Source organism: Entelurus aequoreus, linkage group LG13, assembly GCF_033978785.1.
Source record: "Entelurus aequoreus isolate RoL-2023_Sb linkage group LG13, RoL_Eaeq_v1.1, whole genome shotgun sequence".
Taxonomy (NCBI): Eukaryota; Metazoa; Chordata; class Actinopteri; order Syngnathiformes; family Syngnathidae; genus Entelurus; species Entelurus aequoreus.
In genome coordinates this window covers 38,658,588-38,678,452 of record NC_084743.1, presented here as the reverse complement: position 1 = coordinate 38,678,452, position 19,865 = coordinate 38,658,588, and the positions used below count along the sequence as shown (strand labels likewise).

The window sequence follows — 19,865 nt, the reverse complement described above, 5'->3', positions numbered from 1 at the left end:
TTTTTTAATAAAAATATTGTCGTGCCAGCCCCGGAACTAAATTGGGGGGGGGGGTTGTTGTACGGGGTAACACATTTGCTGTGACACCATACGTCACATTTTTTGTGTGAGTGAGGCGCTGTGATTGGCTGTTTCTCACCTTTTAATAACCTGCTTGCTCTCCGGCACTTCCTTTCAGAATTCTTTCCAAGGTAAGAGGAGCTTGTCTTTTTATCTTGCGGTTTACTTACAAAAAATATTTGCTAACAATTACCAAATGTACTTTGTTCGGTAGTTCGTCACATTGCAGGGGTACTGTTAAATATCTGTCTTTTGTATTATTTATTGTTCAGTAGTTGGAGGACTTTGCTTGCCGTTATGCTAAATGTCTCTACAATGGCCGCCTGCTGGCTACACCTATCTGTAGCTAATCTTTACATTTTGTTGCCATCCTTCCAGCAAAAGTACATAGCCATGTTTATAAGTAAGATACACATCAACCTTATGGATCATTTTTGTGATTTTGGCCTTGTTGGAGACTTTTTGATGATATTTCTAATGGGCCTGTGATAGCTTGCGTCTTTGATGTGTTCATGCCATTTACATTACGTTTCCCAATGTTGTGCGTGTCTTTGGGCGAATTTGCTGTGTATACTAATGCATATTAAAAGTGTAGGACCGAGTTGCGACGACATAGTGTGTCGATGTTATGATATTACGCTAGGCTCCTATTTTCCGGACATGTCCGGGCCTGTCCGGACATGTCCGGGCATGTCCGGGCGTGTCTGGACAAGATTTCTTACATGCCTCAAATGTCCGCCATGTTGACTTAAGGTTGCGTGTATTTCAATGTACGTTCAGGGTTACGTTTAGGGATGGGCGATACCACATTTTATATATAATAATAATTACATATTAGGGCTTTCCAATTAATTGTCAAATCCGAATTGCAAGAAGCTGCAGTTATTTTTTTAAGTTTGTGATATAGTTAGCAATTAATGAAATAGGCTAATGTTTTTTAAATGTAAGAAATCATGTTACAGATTAAAACCTAAATCACATTCAATCATATATTTCAAGACTTTCTTGGAAAAATATAAAACTGTAATGCAAAGATGAAGAACCTCCAAATTGTATCTCTTTTTTTTCTTGTTTTAAATACTCAAGCTATTTTCAACTAACAGTAAATTCCCCTTTGTGGAAATTTTTTGAATTTAGGATAATTATTTCAACAAAAATATTCAGTACAAAAATTAAATAACAATGCCTGACACTGGATATGCCTGGCTGCATCGCTGTCGGCTGGCTGTGTGTGTGTTGCACGTTGACGACGCTCTTTCGCTGTCTCCTGTGACGTGACTGGGCCAGCTCTATACTCTGCCAGGTACAGGGGTGTCCCAGCACATAGTAAGTTAAGTAAGTCATCAAAAATATCTCAAAGTGATGCTTGCACCCCCCACACGCCGTTTTTTGGTTTATATCGATACTTTTTTCACAAAAGTGATGCCAAATGAGTAGCGTGTGAGTATCGATATATCCATACCACAGGATCGATACGCACATCCCTAGTTAAGTTAAGAAGGGTTTAAACAACACACACTGTTACAGTGGTACGTATAGTGCGTGCAGTTTTGTGCAGTTGAGCTGTCTGATTGATTGGGGATAAAAGCTGCAACTTATTAGTTACAAGATATTCTTGTTTATGCTACTTGTGGTATTACGACATTCAATACAATATATAATGATTTTACTCTGGTCATATGGTTTATATGAATGAGAATGAGGTTGCTATTATTTGTTGGTCTTGCAGACAACAGAAACAGACTACTTATATTTATGTCGCTGAAGGAAAATATACATGTTGCAAGTGACATCAGGAGGGTGTTTTGCCCCTCCCAACTCCCTCTCTTTGTGTATAATGCCTGTTTTTTCCTGGATATACTCATTTACTGTAAGGGAAGAAATAAGCCGGCAGCTGTATACTTTTGAAATTGGTCGCCAAACTACGGCACGTGGGCCGAACGTGGCCCGCCAGCGTCCAAAATCTGGCCCGCAAAATAAACAGATGTCTTTCACAGACAGAAAGTTACAGGAACTAAATGTAATCTCTGAAAGAGGTTACATTTGTTATAAAGGCAGGACCCGCAGCCAGCCAGACATACAATACTAGCACATAAGTCATGAAAAATGTTTTTTTGTTCTTGTCATTGTAAGAGGGCAAAATCACTTATATCAGAAACAAACTTTTTTTAATTAATCATTTATATTGTTATTATGCCAGGTGTGGCAACAGTGTGCACGTCTGATGTTGCTCACATGTGTTCCACTGAAGGCTCAGGGAGTTTGTGCGTTTGCTCACAAACACGCAACATTAGAGAAAAGGTTGCCGACTGCCCCTGTTTTTTTGTCGCGTATATGCCGTGTGTGTTTGGGGCAACTGCTTTCTGATCATTCTTTATTTAAAAGAATCTGCTTCTGATGTTCAGTAGCAGTACTAAAGTCATGTGAGTGTTAATGCTGCTATAAGATAATGTCTTAAATGTGGTTTGCCTTTTGTTACAACCCTTTTGAAAGTGCAAGGTTATAGAAATATACACAATTTGCTGTTAAACAAAATCTATGTCTATTCTCTTAATTGCTTCCAGGTTCTGATTGTCAATTGAGATCTGCTTCTGGTGACTTTTCTCAAGAGTTGTGCGCACAAGTCTTGACACACACGCATATACATAAATCAATCCCACACACACTCACTGATAAAGCACACAGACACACTCACTGGACACACTTCACATCACATAGTTCCTGCTAAGGTGAGTTGGATTTATTTTATTTATTGAAATGGCCAGGGAAAAAACACTGTCATAAACCTATGTGGAAGGATGTTGACAACGTTTCACTCTGATCTTTGTGTTTTCTTTGCGGCAGTTTTACATCTCTCTTTGTGTGTCTGTGTGTGTGTATCTGTTTAGATGCCGCGTGCCAAGGGCCACAGGCGGGCACTAGCCTGCAGGACCATGATGGCAGAGCGGCGGTCTTTGACCCCTATCCCTGTTGTCCCAGAGTTCGTCGCTCGTAAGTTTGCACAGCTTATCGTATGCTTTACAGGTACTCTTCACATGTAGATGAGCATGTGTTTAACACCCAATCTCTTCATTACATAGGGCGCGGCACTGGGTTCCGCCACCGCGTGCGGAGGTGGCCGACTTCGCACCTGACTGGCCGTCAGGTGAAGTTTGTCCCTCCAGCTATCGACCCGGAGAAGAAGGTACCAGTTCTTCTCTTTCGTAAAGACTGCCTTGGTTGTTAGGAGTCATGGTTCTTGTCTGTTCTAAAGCAAAGTGTTTGTTGTTTCAGACTGTCTTCTTTATCGGCGACTCCCACCTGAGGGGCCTGGTGGATGGGGATGTCGCCTTACCCAAGGTACCGCTCTCTTTCTCTTTTCTGTCTGTTCCAGGTGGAGGTGCAGCTGACCTGAGGACAGAGGTGGGGCGCCTGGAGTTCCCGTGGACCCCGGATGTCGTCTGCGTGCTGGCCCCGAGCAACGACCTGGACCGTGGGCCCTCCTCCGCTGCGGCGGAGTTCGGCGCCCTCCTGACCAGCGTCCGCAGCCGCTGGCCCAAGGTGCGTTTGTTTTCACTTTTTGTTGTATATTCCTGTACAGCTGTTTACAGCAGCCAGTGTTTTTGTATTGTATTTTAAGACATACATGTGATAACATGTCTGTCTGTAGGTGTTTGTTCTGGACTTCCCCCCGCGTCTGAACAAACCCGTGGGCCTGCAGGATCAGCTGCGTCAGGAGCACCGCCGCGTCGCAGCACGCATGGGTACGTTCATGCTTTTATCTTTGCGCTGGCGCAATTGTAGCTTTCACAGCAGGATTTATGTATGCAAGTATAATGATTTATCTTAAATCTCCATCAGGTGTCCCATTCGTGGCTGTGACCGACAGCTTCCTGCTGGATCGGTTGGAGCTGTGGTGTCATGACGGCGTAAGTACAGCAACTGTACAGTTGTTATGACAGCCTATTTGATTTCTGTGGTGTTGCATTCACTTACGGAGTCAATGTGTTCTGCATCTGTTCTTCAGGTGCACCTCAGCGACACAGGTGGCTCGCCCATCCTGGTGAAGCTGTTGTGCGACGCTGCCCTCACCCTGTTCCCAACTGACCCCCCTGCGCCTCCTTCCCCTCTGACGGATTGCCTGGATCCCCAGACGTGGCCCAGGCTTGGAGACGAGGGAGAGGTAATGTGTTGCTGTGGGCCGCTGTCTGTATTTTAGAGCTGTTTTTTGTTTGTTACTTTTTTACTTACGATAGTACATTATGTATAATGAAATAGCCAACGGCTCTATAGTTTATGATGTACTTTAACAGTGCACATTTTTATAAGATGAGGCCTCCTCACAAGACAAAGCACCTTTTTGATGTTAACTTATGCTAAGTATAAGCCTAGTTTTGATTATATTTTGTTGTCACTGTCATCTAAATATACACAGTGAATGTTTTATTGGAGTGTGTGACGCATGTCTCTTAACGCGTTGGCTGAAACCTTTAGAAAAGTTGCCACAGTCTCCCGGCTATGGTTGGCTTACAAACTTTTCTCATTCTGTGTACATAAAATAAAATAAAGTGCCAATTTTTTTGGTAGATCACAACGGTAACTGTAATACTGCACTTTCCCTGTTTAGATGGACTGCATCCCTGCATCTGCTGGGTTTTGGAGGAAGATGGCAGAGCGGCAGTCACGGATCCCCATGCCTCCTGTCCCAGAGTTCGTCGCTCGTAAGTTTTGAACAGCTTATCATATGCTTTATACCAGGGGTGTCCAAAGTGCGGCCCGCAGGTCTTTCTTTAACAGCCCCATGGCGCATTTTAAAAATACGCTTGGGAAAAAAACCAACAACATTATAAGTGGTATTTAAAGAGCAAACAGGTGAAATGTAACAAGAAAATGTTGCTATGTTTACTCACACAAAGCTGACATGTAGGCTGTTTTCTTTCAAATATAATGAATCACAATCAATGTCATTATGAATTTCTGACCTATTCTGATTTTTAAATGTGCGGCCCTCAGTGGAAAAAGTTTGGACACCCCTGCTTTATGGGTACTCTTCACATGTAGATGAGCATGTGTTTCAGACACAATTTCTTGTCTTCATGCCGACACAGGTGGCCCGCCCATCCTGGTGGAGCCTGCGCCTTCTTCCCCTCGTCGGAGGTCGCCACCGGCCCAGGTGACAGGGCCAGACCCCCTGCCCCGTCGGCGCCAGGATCCCCGGAGGTGGACAACGGTTGGACGGGAGCGAAAGGTAATGTGTTTCTGTGGGTCGCTGTCTGTATTTTAGAGCTGTTTTCGCTTTTTTTGTTTTTGTTACTTTTTTAATTATGATAATATATTTTGTATAATGACATAACCGACGGCTCTATAGTTTATGATGTACTTTAACAGTGTACATTTTTATACATGTATAAGCCTAGTTATATTTAGTTGTCACTGTCATCCCAAGACAAAAAGTGTTTTATTGGAGTGTGTTAAGCATGTCACTTCTTATTAACGCGTTGGCTGAAACCTTTAGAAGAGTTGCCACAGTCTACGGCTATTGTTTGCTCACAAACCTTTCTCATTCTGTATACACAAAATTAACTAAGTGACTTTTTTTTTGTTTTGTTTGGAAGGCTGGAACACTGCCGGTGCAACAGTCCCTTCCCATCCCGTCCAACCCTGTGTGGTTCAGCAGTCCTATGTTGGATGCCATGGAGGAGTTCGCTCCTTCCTCTGACTCCAACTGCACTGCTGTCCCACCACCTGGCCAGGTAATGTCTCATTCACTTCTTTCTACGTATAGTGTCAATAACGCATCTAAGACACTGATGAACAACATTTTCTCTGTGTAATAATCCATTCATCCATCTTCTACTGCTTATCCGGGCTTGGGTCGCGGGGGCAGCAGCCCAATCAGACTTCCCTCTCCTCAGCCACTTCCACCAGCTCTTCCCGGGGGATCCCGAGGCTCTCCCAGGCCTGCTGAGAGACATAGTCTCTTCTGCGTGTCCTGGGTCTTCCTCGTGGTCTCATACCGGTGGTACATGTCCTGAACACCTCAACAGCAAGGCATCCTAATAAAATGCCCAAGCCACTTTACAACTGTTATTACTATAATTACCATTATTACCCCTAGTTGTTAATCAAATGTTGGGATATTTTTGAGTATGTGATACATACCTGTAATATATCCAATTAAGTATGCCTTAAGTAGACAGCCTCTATAAATGTTTCTTTTAATTTCAATAGGCTTCTCCTGGAAGGCGTCGTCGGAGAGCTGTGGCTGTCAGGCGTGCTGGGCAGAGGGAGTTCACTTCTGACTCTGACTGCACTGCTGTCCCACCACCTGGACAGGTAATGTGTGTCATTAACTTCTCTCTACGTATAGGCAATGATGTACAATACATGTGTATACAACATTTTCTCTCTATAATAATCCATCCATCTTCTAACGCTTATCCGGGCTTGGGTCGCGGGGGCAGCAGCCCAATCAGGGAAGCTCAGACTTCCCTCTCCTCGGCCACTTCTACCAGCTCATCCCGGGGGATCCCGAGGCGCTCCCAGGCCTCCTGAGAGACATAGTCTCTTCAGCGTGTCCTGGGTCTTCCTCGTGGTCTCCTACCGCTGGTACATATCCTGAACACCTCAACAGCAAGGCGTCCTAATAAAATGCCAAGCCATTTTACAACTGTTATTACTATTACCACTAGTTGTTAATCAAATGTTGGGAATTTTGAGTACGTGATACATAATTGTAAACTATCCAATAAAGTATGCCTTAAGTAGACAGCCTCTATAAATTTTTCTTTTACTTTCAATAGGCTTCTCCTGGGCGGTGTCGTCGGAGACCTGTGGCCGTCAGGTGCGCCGAGCGGAGGGAGCAGGTTGGTGTCAACGTTTTTCCCTTACAATTTCAGGTGCCTGCGGTCCGTGGCGAGCCAACGGTCATCAGGGAGGAGCCTGCTGTCCAGGAGGAAGCCCAGGTGCCGCTGCAGGTCTTCGCAGATAAGGTTGATTCTTTTCCTCTCCCTAGTGATAGTGGTAGGGTTAGTAAACCTCAGTCCGTCTGCGGTCGCGTGGCAATTGTCGAGCGGGATCGTCTGGGAATTAGCGTAGCTACGGTTGTGCGCGGATCTTTTCACCAGGGGGATAGCAGGTTTAGTTACGGAGGGAAGCAATGCATGGCCATTGCTTTAACTAGTATAGCTAAGCATGTGGTGAAAAGTGTGTTTTCGTGGGAGACACAGGATCTCGATCGCATCCTGTATTTAGGCGATGAATTGTACAGTAGTTTGCGCAACCTGGGTATTTTTAACCATCCGTCGCAGTTTTTGTCCGTGCCGGATCTACCTACTAATGTAGATATTGACGAGCAGTTGTTTAGTTTTCATTTTAGTCAACACCCGGCATCAGGTGCTGTGGGTGTTGAGCAGGAAAGTGGTCCCTTTGTGAGTCTGCGTCATGGATTAGAGGGAGTTTTCAGGCAGTACAGCATGTGTCTGCTGACACTGCTAGCGTATACATCTGCCATCATCTGTGAGGATGGACAGTTTGCTGTGGTCGACAGTCACTCTCGTAGTAGCTGTGGCCTGCTAGATCACAACGGTACAAGTGTAATACTGCACTTTTCCTGTTTAGATGACCTGCATCACTACATCTGTTGTTTGGCTGACGCTCTCTGTTCAGGGCTGAAGCCTTTTGAGCTGTGTGGCGTTAGGGTTAGTGTAGGTGCAAGTCCAGCGTTGTCTGGAGCTTCTGTAGAGAGTTGCATCTTTGAGATGAACACTGCTGCAGCACCTGAGCGTAGTGACATCAGTGATGTTTGTGCCACCACCTCCTTGTTTGACAGTGATGCAGGTCCAGCTGTGAGACACGCACAATCCGGTGTTCCTGTGGAGAGTGGCTCCATAGAGATGAGCACTGCTCCGGCACCTGGATTTAGTGACTTTGAGAAAGATTTTCCAGCCCCATCTGTGTGTCAGAGTGGGGATGGTGTTAAAGCGAGCCCAGCACTGTCTGGCGTATCTGTTCTCACTTTTTTAAGTGAAGTTAGCAGTGGCTCAACAGTAGAATTTGTTGCCACTGATGGCAAAAAGCGTGCGATTTTGTCTCGTGAACGCAAGTCAAAACAATCCAAGCGTTTTGATAGCGTTACAGTAAACTCTGATGTAGTGTTTATCGCTGCATCAGAGACTGAGAAACAGTTCTTCCGTCCCCTCGGTGATGACGTTTGTAGGGCTTTGTGTAGTCTATTAAAAATAGATTTTATGAAAGTCGGTGGTCTGGTGCACAGAGAGGTGGGCTACTTAGGTGTTCCCTGCCTTAGGGAGAAAATTGTTCCGGATGGGAACTGCTTTTTCAGAGCTGTTGCTCACGCTGTCAGTGGTTCACAGAAGAACCATCGTAAGATTAGACTGGCAGCCTGTAGACAGCTAGAAAATAATGAGGCTAGGTATCGGGGTCTTTTGAGGAGTGATATGTCACTTTTAGAGTACATCAAGCAGTCCAGGATGAAGTGTGTCAAGACTTGGGCCACAGAGGTTGAAATCCAGGCCACTGCAGATTATTTAGGCATTGCCTTTTTTACATTTCATGATGCTCGTTGGCTAAAATATCAATGCAGCAGTAAGTGTTTGTCAGCGGACTGCATCTATTTGGAGAATGTCGGGGGCCAGCATTTTGACTGCGTTCTTTGTGTTTTCAAGCCTGGACTGCAAAGTTGTCATGGATATTGTGAATTAGGCTGGGATATAGGCTGTAGCACTAGGTCTTCAGTGAAAGATAGAGCGGGGCAGGCAGTAGATGGGATAGATGTTATAGAGGTTGTAGAGGGCAGTACAATAAATAGGGATTCTCGTGCGACAAAGTATTTAAAGCGTAAGAAACTACTGCAGGATAAACTTAATGATAGACGTCGAAAGAGACATGCCCTGCTTTATAGGAAAATGTATAGTGAGGACTTGAACTTCAGGGACAGCTGTATATCACGAGGAGTAGAGAAATACAAATGTAGCTTTGAGCATAGGGACAGCATTAAAGCACGCAGTCTAGAGAAGTATAAGGACATTCCAGGCCACAGGGACAAAGTTAAAGCACTTAGTGTAGGAAAGTACAGGCACCACATAGAACACAGAGACAAAGTTAAAGCACTTAGTGTAGGAAAGTACAGGCACCACATAGAACACAGAGACAAAGTTAAAGCACTTAGTGTAGGAAAGTACAGAGACCACATAGAACACAGAGACAAAGTTAAAGCACTTAGTGTAGGAAAGTACAGAGACCATATAGAACACAGAGACAAAGTTAAAGCACTTAGTGTAGGAAAGTACAGAGACCATATAGAACACAGAGACAAAGTTAAAGCACTTAGTGTAGGAAAGTACAGAGACCATATAGAACACAGAGACAAAGTTAAAGCACTTAGTGTAGGAAAGTACAGAGACCATATAGAACACAGAGACAAAGTTAAAGCACTTAGTGTAGGAAAGTACAGAGACCATATAGAACACAAGGACAAGGTTAAACTAGGCAGCAAAAGGCAGTATAGTGTTAGTTTAAAACATAGGCAGCAAGTGAAAGCTAGTGTACAGCTGAGTCGGAAGCAGAGGCTGGAGAGGTCTGTAGATTTTGGTTTTGTCATGGATAGTTTTTTGGATAAGGTTAGAGACGGACCGGATTTCGTGTGTAGTGTTTGTCATAGGCTGCTGTTTAGATATCAGGTGCTGCACTGTGAGAGGGAAGTATATGCAGCATGTTTAGCAACGGCTGGCATTGCAAATAATTGCATTAGTGAGCATTATCTGCATAGTTGTGATGATAGGTGTGTTGAGCCCTGTCCCCTTGTTGTGTCCAGAGGTCAGTTGTGGATTTGCTTTAGTTGTCATAGTAAGATCAGTAAAGGTCAAATCCCAGCTGAATGTTGGAACAACAACTTAGCTGTACACCCCATTCCTCCAGAACTGGGATGTCTGAATAGCTTAGAGCAGCACCTGATTGCTTTACGCATCCCTTTTATGAAGGCGGTGGCGTTGCCGAAGGGTGGTCAGAATGGTGTACATGGGCCCGTTACTTGTGTTCCGGCCAACATTGTACAAACCACCAATGTGTTGCCGCGCTCCAGTATGGAGGGGTCTCTGCTTCAAGTGAAGTTAAAGCGGAAGTTGACTTACAAAGGACACTACGAGTATCAGTTTGTTGACTCGTGGCGTGTCAGGCGTGCTATAGAGTACTTAAAGAGAACCAATGTCTTGTATAAAGACATTGAGTTCAACGAGGAATGGTCCAATGCTTTTTGTAGGGAGGAAGAGGTTGTAGAGGATGGTCAGGGTGACCAGGTTGTTGTAGAGGATGGTCAGGCTGGTCAGGGTGACCAGGTTGTTGTAGAGGCTGGTCAGGGTGACCAGGTTGTTGTACAGGCTGGTCAGGGTGGTCAGGTTGTTGTAGAGGATGGTCAGGCTGGTCAGGGTGACCAGGTTGTTGTTGACCCACAGTCCAGTGAGGATGAGGCTGTAGAGCAGAAAGGTGGCCCAGAAGACGAATCCGAAGAAATTGTGCAAGATGAACTGTTACATGACAGACAACAGCACTGCATGTTTCAGGACACTTGTCTTATGCCCGTTGATATCGGTCAGGAAGCATTAGATCACTATTTTAAGGATGTTGTATGTCTGGCCCCCGCGGAAGGTAATAGTCCAGTTAGAATGCTTTCTGACAAATTCAATGAGGCCATGTGTTTTCCTGCGCTGTTTCCAAACAGCAGAAATACATTCCACGCCGACCGCGCGCATCGTATAACATTGTTGCGCTATTTTAATAACCGGGTAATGCATGCAGACGGCCGTTTTGCGCGCAACGTTGAATACATATTCTTTTCTCAGTATATGTCCGAATTGGACCAAGTCATTAGTAGCATTTCCGTCGCCATGCGTAAAGGTAAGGGGGGTCAGCATTCTCAGCGGATTTTGCCGGACATGCTCAAAGACGACGAGTCTCTGAAGCGCTTGCTACAGTTCGATGACGGTTTTCGTTTCCTTCGGCCCATTCGCGGGACGCCAGCTTTTTGGTCTTCCGTTCAGAAAGACCTTATGGCTTGTGTCCGCCAATTGGGGATCCCAACATGGTTCTGCTCCTTTTCGTCTGCTGATCTGCGCTGGCAGAATCTCCTTGCCAGCATCCTGAGACAGGAAGGCAGACAGCAGACAGTAGAACAGCTAGAGTGGGCCGATAGGTGCGAGCTGTTGCGGCGCAACCCGGCCACAGCCGCGAGGATGTTTGACTACAGGTGGCACTGTTTTCTGAAGGAAGTACTCATGTCCCCGTCTAACCCTGTTGGCAAGATTTTGGATTTCTTTTATCGCATTGAGTTCCAGCAGCGTGGGTCCCCCCACGTTCATGCGCTGTTTTGGATTGAGGGAGCTCCCCAGTTTTATAAAAACACCGACTTAGAAGTCGCACAATTTATCGATCAATACGTGACATGTGAGCTACCCTCTGCCGATGACACATTATCGGAAGTTGTGTCATCGGTTCAACTGCATTCGAAACGGCATTCAAAGTCGTGTCGTAAAAATAACACCAAATGCCGTTTCAATTTTCCCAAACCCATCTCTGCACGCACATTCATCTGCAAAATCCCAGAATGTGTTTGTCCTAAAAAGCCAACGGGGACAGAGAGTGAGTGCCTTCCAGAAAACCGGCCAAAGTGCACCTGTTTAGATAAGGACAAGAAGATGCGAAAGGAGGTTGCGCAGATGATTATGGAGAAAGTCATGGACGCCATGGAGAGGGAGGAGCCCTTTGGTAGCGTAGAAGAGTTGTTTGCCAGTGTGGGCATCAACCAGGACGTCTTTGAGCTCGCGTATTGGCGGCTGGAGACTAAGAATAAGGTGGTTTATAGGCGAGGGGTAAACGACACCTGGGTTAACCAGTACAATAAGAATCTATTGAAGTGTTGGAACGCTAACATGGACATTAGCTTTGTCACTGACGCCTACGCAGTCGTCATCTACATAATCAAGTACATCACAAAAGCAGAGAATGAAATTGGTCTGTTATTGAGCAATGCCCTTAAAGAAGCCAATAAGCTAGGAAATCTCTCTGCTAAAGAGGCTTTAAACAAACTGGGCAGTGTATATTTACACAACAGAGATGTCTGCGCTCAGGAGGCAGTGTATAGGCTAATGAGCATGCATTTGAAAGAATGTTCCAGGAAGGTGGTGTTTATTCCAACAGGGAATAACATTGTGCGGATGAGCTTACCCCTCAGCGTGTTGTTGGAAAGGGCTTCCTCAGAGGGTCTCAGGTCCGAAAACATGTGGATGACGAGTGTTGTCGAGAGGTACCAGAACAGGCCCGACGGTGGCGTATTTGCCGATATGTGCATAGCCACGTTTTGTTCCGAGTATCGTGTTCTCAGCCAGAATGAAGACTCTGCCAACAAAATTGCACTTCAAGGGGGTTTAGGGTTCATCTTGCGGAGAACACGAACTCAGTTTGCCGTCGTCCGCTACATGCGCTTTAAATTAGACAAACAGGAGGAAGCCCACTTTCAGAGTTTGCTGCAGTTGTTCCTTCCTTATAGAACTGATTGTGAACTCAAGCCGGAAGGCTTTGACTTCTACAAACAGTTCCACGACGAAGGTAATGTGACGTTGGCTGGCGGGACCGCACGGCCTGTGCGAGACGTCGTCGATGACAACAGGGCAAAGTTTGAAGTGGACTGTCCTCGGTTAGAGCGTGCGCAGGAGCTTGCGGATCTGTTAGGTTCTAATGTCGATGAGGATGCGTGGGGGGACCTTCGTCCTGAACAGGAAATCGAACACATGGAGTGTTTAGAGGAGAGGCAGAAGCAGCAGCAGGGGGAAATTAGTGACGAGCAGCTAGTTCAATCTGAGGAAAATGTCCCCGATTTGTTTGTTGGTGGTAAACAAGTAGCTACGATTGAGAGAAACACCAACATTTTGTCTAGAAGGGAGGGTTTAGCTCTGCTCCATTCTCTCAATGAGACGCAGAGGAGCGTTTTGGATACGATTAGGAAATGGTGCTTAGAAAAGGTGAGGGGAAAAAACCCGGAACCTTTCCATGTGTTCGTCACTGGTGGGGCAGGTACTGGAAAAAGCCATTTGATTAGAGCTATCCAGTACGAGGCAGGGAGACTATTGTCGCGTCTGTACAAACCAGATGAAACCTGCGTGCTCTTAACTGCCCCCACAGGCATAGCTGCATACAGTTTACATGCAGCCACAATTCACCACACCTTCAGTATTGGCATACAGGTTAGTTTACCCTATATCCCTCTGGGGGAAGATAAGATAAACTCCCTGAGGGCTCAATTTGGTCACCTACAAATTCTCATCATTGACGAAATCAGTATGGTAGATCACCATCTTTTAGCCTATGTGCACGGCCGGTTAAGGCAAATGAAGCACACGGGTGACTTTTCTCCATTTGGAAACGTTAGCGTTGTAGCTGTCGGTGACTTTTATCAGTTGCCGCCCGTTAAAGGGAAGCCGCTGTACGCCAGTCAGGTGGGTGTGGACCTCTGGTGTCATTTTACAAAAGTAGCACTAACAACAGTTGTGAGGCAAAAAGATAGTGTCTTTTCTGAGCTGCTCAATAGGCTTAGAGTTCGGGCGAAGGGAACCCCCTTATTGCAAAGCGACGTCGATATCCTCAAGTCCCGGGAGACGGGGGAAGAGAGCGCTGCTTTGCATATTTATCCCACGAATATGCAAACCAGCCACCATAATCTGGAGAGGTTATTCGCAATCTGTCCAGATTATGTTACAATCGAGGCGCAAGACTTTATCAACAGTAGGAAGACGGGTCAATTAGAGCGCGTGGCCGATCATCACGCTAAAACGTCGTACACGTGTTTGGTCAAGAGTTTGTGCTTGGCTCCGAACGCACGTGTAATGCTGTGCAAAAACATTGCCGTGGCAGACGGTCTGGTCAATGGCGCATGTGGAACGGTCACTTCTATTCATTTTGGAGCCGATAAAGACTTCCCCCTCACAGTTTATGTGAAATTTGATGACCCAAAAATAGGCTCACAAAGGAGAAAGGAACGTTCCCATGCTGCTGTAGAATGCCCGCATTCTACCGCCATTGATCCCGTGGAGGATTCGGCGACAAAACGCGGCGGTTTGCGTCGTCAGTTTCCGCTTAAACTCGCGTGGGCCTGCACTGTTCACAAAGTGCAAGGTCTAACTGTAGATGAGGCTGTCGTGTGTTTACACAAGGTTTTTGCAGCTGGGCAGGCGTATGTCGCCCTCAGCCGTGTCAGGGATATATCCGGCCTTGTCATTACTGACTTTAAGGAAAAGGCCATTTACTGCAAGGACGCCGTCAAGGAGGCATTGGATAGCATGCCCCCATTTCTACTTGAACAGCCACAGCCCTCGTTAGAACCCCGCAGTTTCTCCGCGTATTTACTGAACGTCCAAAGTTTACCTTGCCACGCCGCTCATTTGATGTCTTGTACGCAGCATTTACAGCCTACCTGTATTGCTGTCACAGAGACGTGGCTCACTGCACAATCCTCGACAGACTGTGTCCAAATACAGGGATACACTTTCCATAGTCGTCCCCGAGCCTTGTGTTACAGTAGCAATGATGTCAAATTAGCTGAGATTAGAGATTTACAACATGGCGGAGTAGGTTTATATGTTGTAGATAATTCGGACTGTGAGATTCTGCAGGTGCCCGATTTAAATCTGGAGTGTTTGGTGTGCCTGTCTACCAAAGAAAACATTTTGATGGCAGTAATTTATCGTCCGCCATCTTACCCAAATTTACTATTTAAATCCAATCTGGTGAAGTTACTTGATTGGGTCACTCCACTCAGTAACACAATTGTTATCATGGGAGATTTTAATGAAGACATTCTCAAACATTCATCAATTTCTAAATTAATGGGCCAAAATGGCTTTTCGCAGCATGTAACACAAGCGACTACAGAGAATGGGACATTAATTGACCACGTTTATGTCAAAACAACGCAGTATGCTGTGGATTGTGCAGTGCTGTCCACTTATTTCAGTGACCACGAAGCCATCCTGTGTGCTTTTCGTGGTCTACATGAAGGTGATGCATTTAATTTGGAGTTGTTGTTTGCAGAGCAGTTTGCTGATGAAGAGGGTCCCTAAGCATCGTCTCAACCCCCAAGATGGATTAGCTTGCTGGAATAACAGACATTTTTAACATGCATGTGAAAAAGTGCAATATATTTATCTGTACAGTAATCTATTTAATTATTATATAGTATTTTTATATATTTATATATGCACTTTATTGCTTTTTTATTTATTATATATATATTTATTATAGAGTATTTTTATATATTTATTTATTTATTTATATATGCACCTTAGTGCTTTTTTATCCTGCACTCCTGATAGGCGTCCTCCTCCCTTAGCCAGGCTTGCACCTGACCGCAGCTTTTACATTGGTGTTTGCATGTTTTGCTTCTTCTGGTGTCATCGCTGATTTTTTCATGCTCTTTTCATGCTTTTCATGCAGTACCTCTGCTTTTCTCATGCTGCATGCCTTACAAAGTATGTTTGTTTTGTTTATTCATAACCACAGTTAGCGACTTTTGTTTGTCTATAGTTGTGGCTGAGTGTTAATTTTTTTGTCTCCGCCTTGTGCGCGCCTTTTCTTTGCACCCTTCCCTTCACGCCATCTCCCGTCACTTTCCTTTGCATGCCGTAATAACATACCTCAACCCCAGTCCTCGCTATGTCCCTGGTTTTTCTGTTGGTCCTTCTGGTGTCGTCGATTTTTTTTCCTGCTCTCTTCATGCTGTTTCATGCAATACCTCTGCTCTTCTCATGCTGCATGCCTTACAAAGTATGTTTTTTTTTTTGGTTTATTCATAGCCACAGTTAGCGACTTTGGTTTCATGTCTATAGTTGACGCTAAGTGTTAGTTTTATTTGTCTCCGCCTTGTGCGCGCCTTTTCTTTGCACCCTTACCTTCACGCCTTCTCCTGCCACTTTTCTTTGCATGCCGGAACAAAGTACTTTTTGATTGATTAATTGATTGAGACTTTTATTAGTCGGTTGCACAGTGAAGTACATATTCTGTACCATTCACCACTAAATGGTAACACCCCAATAAGTATGTGCTTTGTTCCGTGTTCAACGTTTGCATGCCTGGGGGACAATGGATCAGCGTTCACGTCGCGTCCCCTGTCAGTACCCACGTTCACCTGGGGAAACCAATGATCCCACCTGTACATCTTTATATTCTCTCAGGGACTGTTTGCACGTCTTGTTTGTATGGGGTTTAAATGTACAGATACCAGGATACAGAGAAGGTAGGTAATGTGCAGGTAATGATATGACTGGGTGATGGCAGGAAGCACCAGCGTAGCGTGACATACACGGGCCATGTGCAGGAGCCGGCTGTGAAGCCAATGCCAGGTGAGTAGATATCTCAGCTGGAGCCCGTTATCCAGTTATCTAATCACCTGTGTCTTTATTAGCAGCGTTGGTGACCACAAGCTGAGAAGCAAGGAAAGACTTTGTGAGGAAAGAAGAAGAAATACTTTCTGAAGGAGAAAAGACATTGTGAGAAATAAACTATTGTAAACCTGGAAAAGCCGGCTGGCAGTCAGTCTGTCGGTCCTGAAAAAACCCCACGCCACAAGACGTGTCACATACTACAATTACAACTACTACAATAATAACTGCAGCTGCTACTACTACTACTACTACTATTTCTACTACACATATTAATAATACAATACCTGCTACTAATACTACTATTACAATACGTGTTAATAATAATACTATTACTACGCCTACCGGTCACAATGCTACACTTACTACTACTACAAACGCTTCTGTTACTAATACTACAATTACTACTACTACAAATGCTGTTACTAATACTACAATTACTACTACTACAAATGCTGTTACTAATACTACACTTACTACTACTACAAATGCTGTTACTAATATTACAAATAAATTTACTTTTGCTACTACTAATAATACTACTATTACCATTACTGCCTATAGTAATACTACAATTACTACGACTACTAATGATACTGCTATTACAATTACTGCTAACAGTCATACTACAACTACTAATCATAATACTACTGTTACTACTACTACTACTAGTAGTAATTATACAATTACTAATACTACTACTAATAGTAATACTATAACTACTACTAATAATACTACAATTGTTACTAACACCTAAACTACTAGTTTTACTACTGGTATTACAGCTATAACTACTACCAGTACCAATATCGTAGAGAAACGAAACAAAAACCTCTATGTAGGTCTCACTCAGGACTACCACTGGACAAAAGTATTGGACACCTAGGACTAGCACCTGCCAGAAGGCGGACCCGACCAATGCTGCTTGCAGCTTTAATTAGGGTCCGCCCTGTACCCTGTACAAAGGACTCCCTCAGGGAGTCCTTTGTACTGGGTTACAAAGGAACCTATTGTTATTGTAATGTTTATTATTATTATTATTCTTTCTTCCGCTCCGTTGCGCACTACTTTGCCCCCCTTAACATACTTCAAAACTCACCAAAATTTTTGCACACATCCAAAAAGTGTGCCAGATGAAGTTATTCAATAATCAAACCCAAAAAATCAACATTGCTCTCTAGCGCCCCCTAAGTAGAAAACTGCCTCTAACTCCCACTAGGAAGGTCGTAGAGACATGAAACAAAAACCTGTATGTAGGTCTCACTTAGACCTACAATTCATAATTTTACTTCTTCGGGCGAAAACCAACAGGAAGTTGGCAATTTCCCCTTCAAGACAAAAAATGACTAAAAACACTCATTTTTGATTTTTGAGCTGTAATTTGACCCCCTTAAAATACTTCAAAACTCACCAAAATTCGCACACACATCGGGACTGGTGGAAACTGCGATCTAAAAAAAAAACCGAATCCCAAAACTCAAAATTGTGCTCTACATAATTTTTGGAAAAAAAAGAGAAAAAACTGCTCCTCAGAGGAAAACTCTGACAAAACTGCTTGTAACTTCCGGTAGGAACGTCGTAGAGACATGAAAAAAATACCTCTACGTAGGTCTCATTTAGACCTACATTTCATACATTGACACCCTTCAGCAAAAATCAACAGGAAGTTTGTTATCTCCATTTCAAAACAACATTTTTGTACCAAACGGTCACCAAACATCAAACATTATCTCCTCTGAGCGCGTTTGTCGTTTCGGCTTCAAACTGCTACAGGAGAGAGATTGAACCCTTCTGATTAAAAGTTGACGACGGCGTTTTATTTAGTGCTACCGTTTTGATTTTACGCGCCTTCAAAGACCCGCAGCACTGATGCTGCTCCGGTGCCAAAAATGACAACGAAACTGCAATTAGACCTTCTTTGGCCTCAATACACACAATAGCCTATAATGACAATGTGAACTCAGACACAACTTCCTCTAACTCCCAGTACCAATATCGTAGAGACACGAAACAAAAACCTCTATGTAGGTCTCACTCAGGACTACCACTGGACAAAAGTATTGGACACCTAGGACTAGCACCTGCCAGAAGGCGGACCCGACCAATGCTGCTTGCAGCTTTAATTAGGGTCCGCACAGGACCTTTTCAAAAGGAATCCCAAAGGGAGTCCTTTTGCAATGGGACGAAAGGACCCTATTGAAATTGTAAGGTTTTATTATTATTCTTTTTTCTTCCGCAGCTTTGCGCACTACTACGCCCCCCTTAACATGCTTCAAAACTCACCAAATTTTTTACACACATCCAAAAAGTGTGCCAGCAGACTTTAGTCAAAAAACCAAACCCAAAAAAATACACTTGCTCTCTAGCGCCCCCTAGGTAGAAAACTGCCTATAACTCCCACTAGGAAGGTCGTAGAGACATGAAACCAAAACCTGTATGTAGGTCTCAGTTAGACCTACAATTCATAATTTCACTTCTTCGGGCGAAAACCAACAGGAAGTTGGCAATTTCCCCTTCAAGACAAAAAATGACTAAAAACACTCATTTTTGATTTTTGACCTCTAATTTGACCCCCTTAAAATACTTCAAAACTCACCAAACTTCTCACACACATTGGGACTGGTGGAAACTGTGATCTAAAAAAAAAACCGAATCCCAAAACTCAAAATTGTGCTCTACATAATTTTTGAAAAAAAAAGAGAAAAAACTGCTCCTCAGAGGAAAACTCTGACAAAACTGCTTGTAACTTCCGGTAGGAACGTCGTAGAGACATGAAACAAATACCTCTATGTAGGTCTTGTCTAGACCTACATTTCATAGATTGACATCCTTCAGCAAAAATCAACAGGAAGTTTGTAATCTCCATTTCAAAACAACATTTTTGTACCAAACGGTCACCAAACATCAAACATTATCTCCTCTGAGCGCGTTTGTCGTTTCGGCTTCAAACTGCTACAGGAGAGAGATTGAACCCTTCTGATTAAAAGTTGACGAAAGTGTGGTGATTAGTGCTACCGTTTTGATTTTACGAGCCTTCAAAGACCCGCAGCACTGATGCTGCTACGGTGCCAAAAATGACAACAAAACTGCGATTAGACCTTCTTTGGCCTCAATACACACAATACCCTATAATGACAATGTGAACTCAGACACAACTTCCTCTAACTCCCAGTACCAATATCGTAGAGACACGAAACAAAAACCTCTATGTAGGTCTCACTCAGGACTACCACTGGACTAAAGTATTGGGACACCTAGGACTACTTATTCCGCAGCTTTGCACACTACTTTGCCCCCCTTAACATGCTTCAAAACTCACCAAATTTTACACACACATAGATAAACGCGCCCCAAACACTTTAGTTAAAAACCTAACCCCAC

At 44.1% G+C, this 19,865-nt stretch overlaps 1 protein-coding gene across 1 annotated transcript; it reads left to right on the top strand.

Annotated features, from left to right (window-relative positions):
• The first annotated feature begins 2,631 nt into the window (after nucleotides 1–2,631).
• Nucleotides 2,632–15,222, top strand: LOC133663007 (uncharacterized). The gene is made up of 13 exons (XM_062067194.1): nucleotides 2,632–2,789; nucleotides 2,949–3,051; nucleotides 3,141–3,244; nucleotides 3,334–3,600; nucleotides 3,710–3,803; nucleotides 3,901–3,968; nucleotides 4,067–4,222; nucleotides 4,667–4,760; nucleotides 5,148–5,287; nucleotides 5,655–5,792; nucleotides 6,271–6,375; nucleotides 6,843–7,031; nucleotides 15,139–15,222. The coding sequence occupies exons 2-13, from the start codon at nucleotides 2,949–2,951 to the stop codon at nucleotides 15,220–15,222; spliced, it is 1,542 nt and encodes a 513-aa protein (XP_061923178.1). The 5' UTR covers nucleotides 2,632–2,789.
• The last annotated feature ends 4,643 nt before the right edge of the window (nucleotides 15,223–19,865 follow it).

Excerpts from the sequence above, each read along its gene's own strand:
- LOC133663007 (XM_062067194.1), top strand. The coding sequence starts at position 2,949 with ATGCCGCGTGCCAAGGGCCACAGGCGGGCACTAGCCTGCAGGACCATG. Across the intron at positions 5,793-6,270 it reads CTGTCCCACCACCTGGCCAG|GCTTCTCCTGGAAGGCGTCG; the intron begins GTAATGTCTCAT and ends TAATTTCAATAG. Across the intron at positions 6,376-6,842 it reads CTGTCCCACCACCTGGACAG|GCTTCTCCTGGGCGGTGTCG; the intron begins GTAATGTGTGTC and ends TACTTTCAATAG.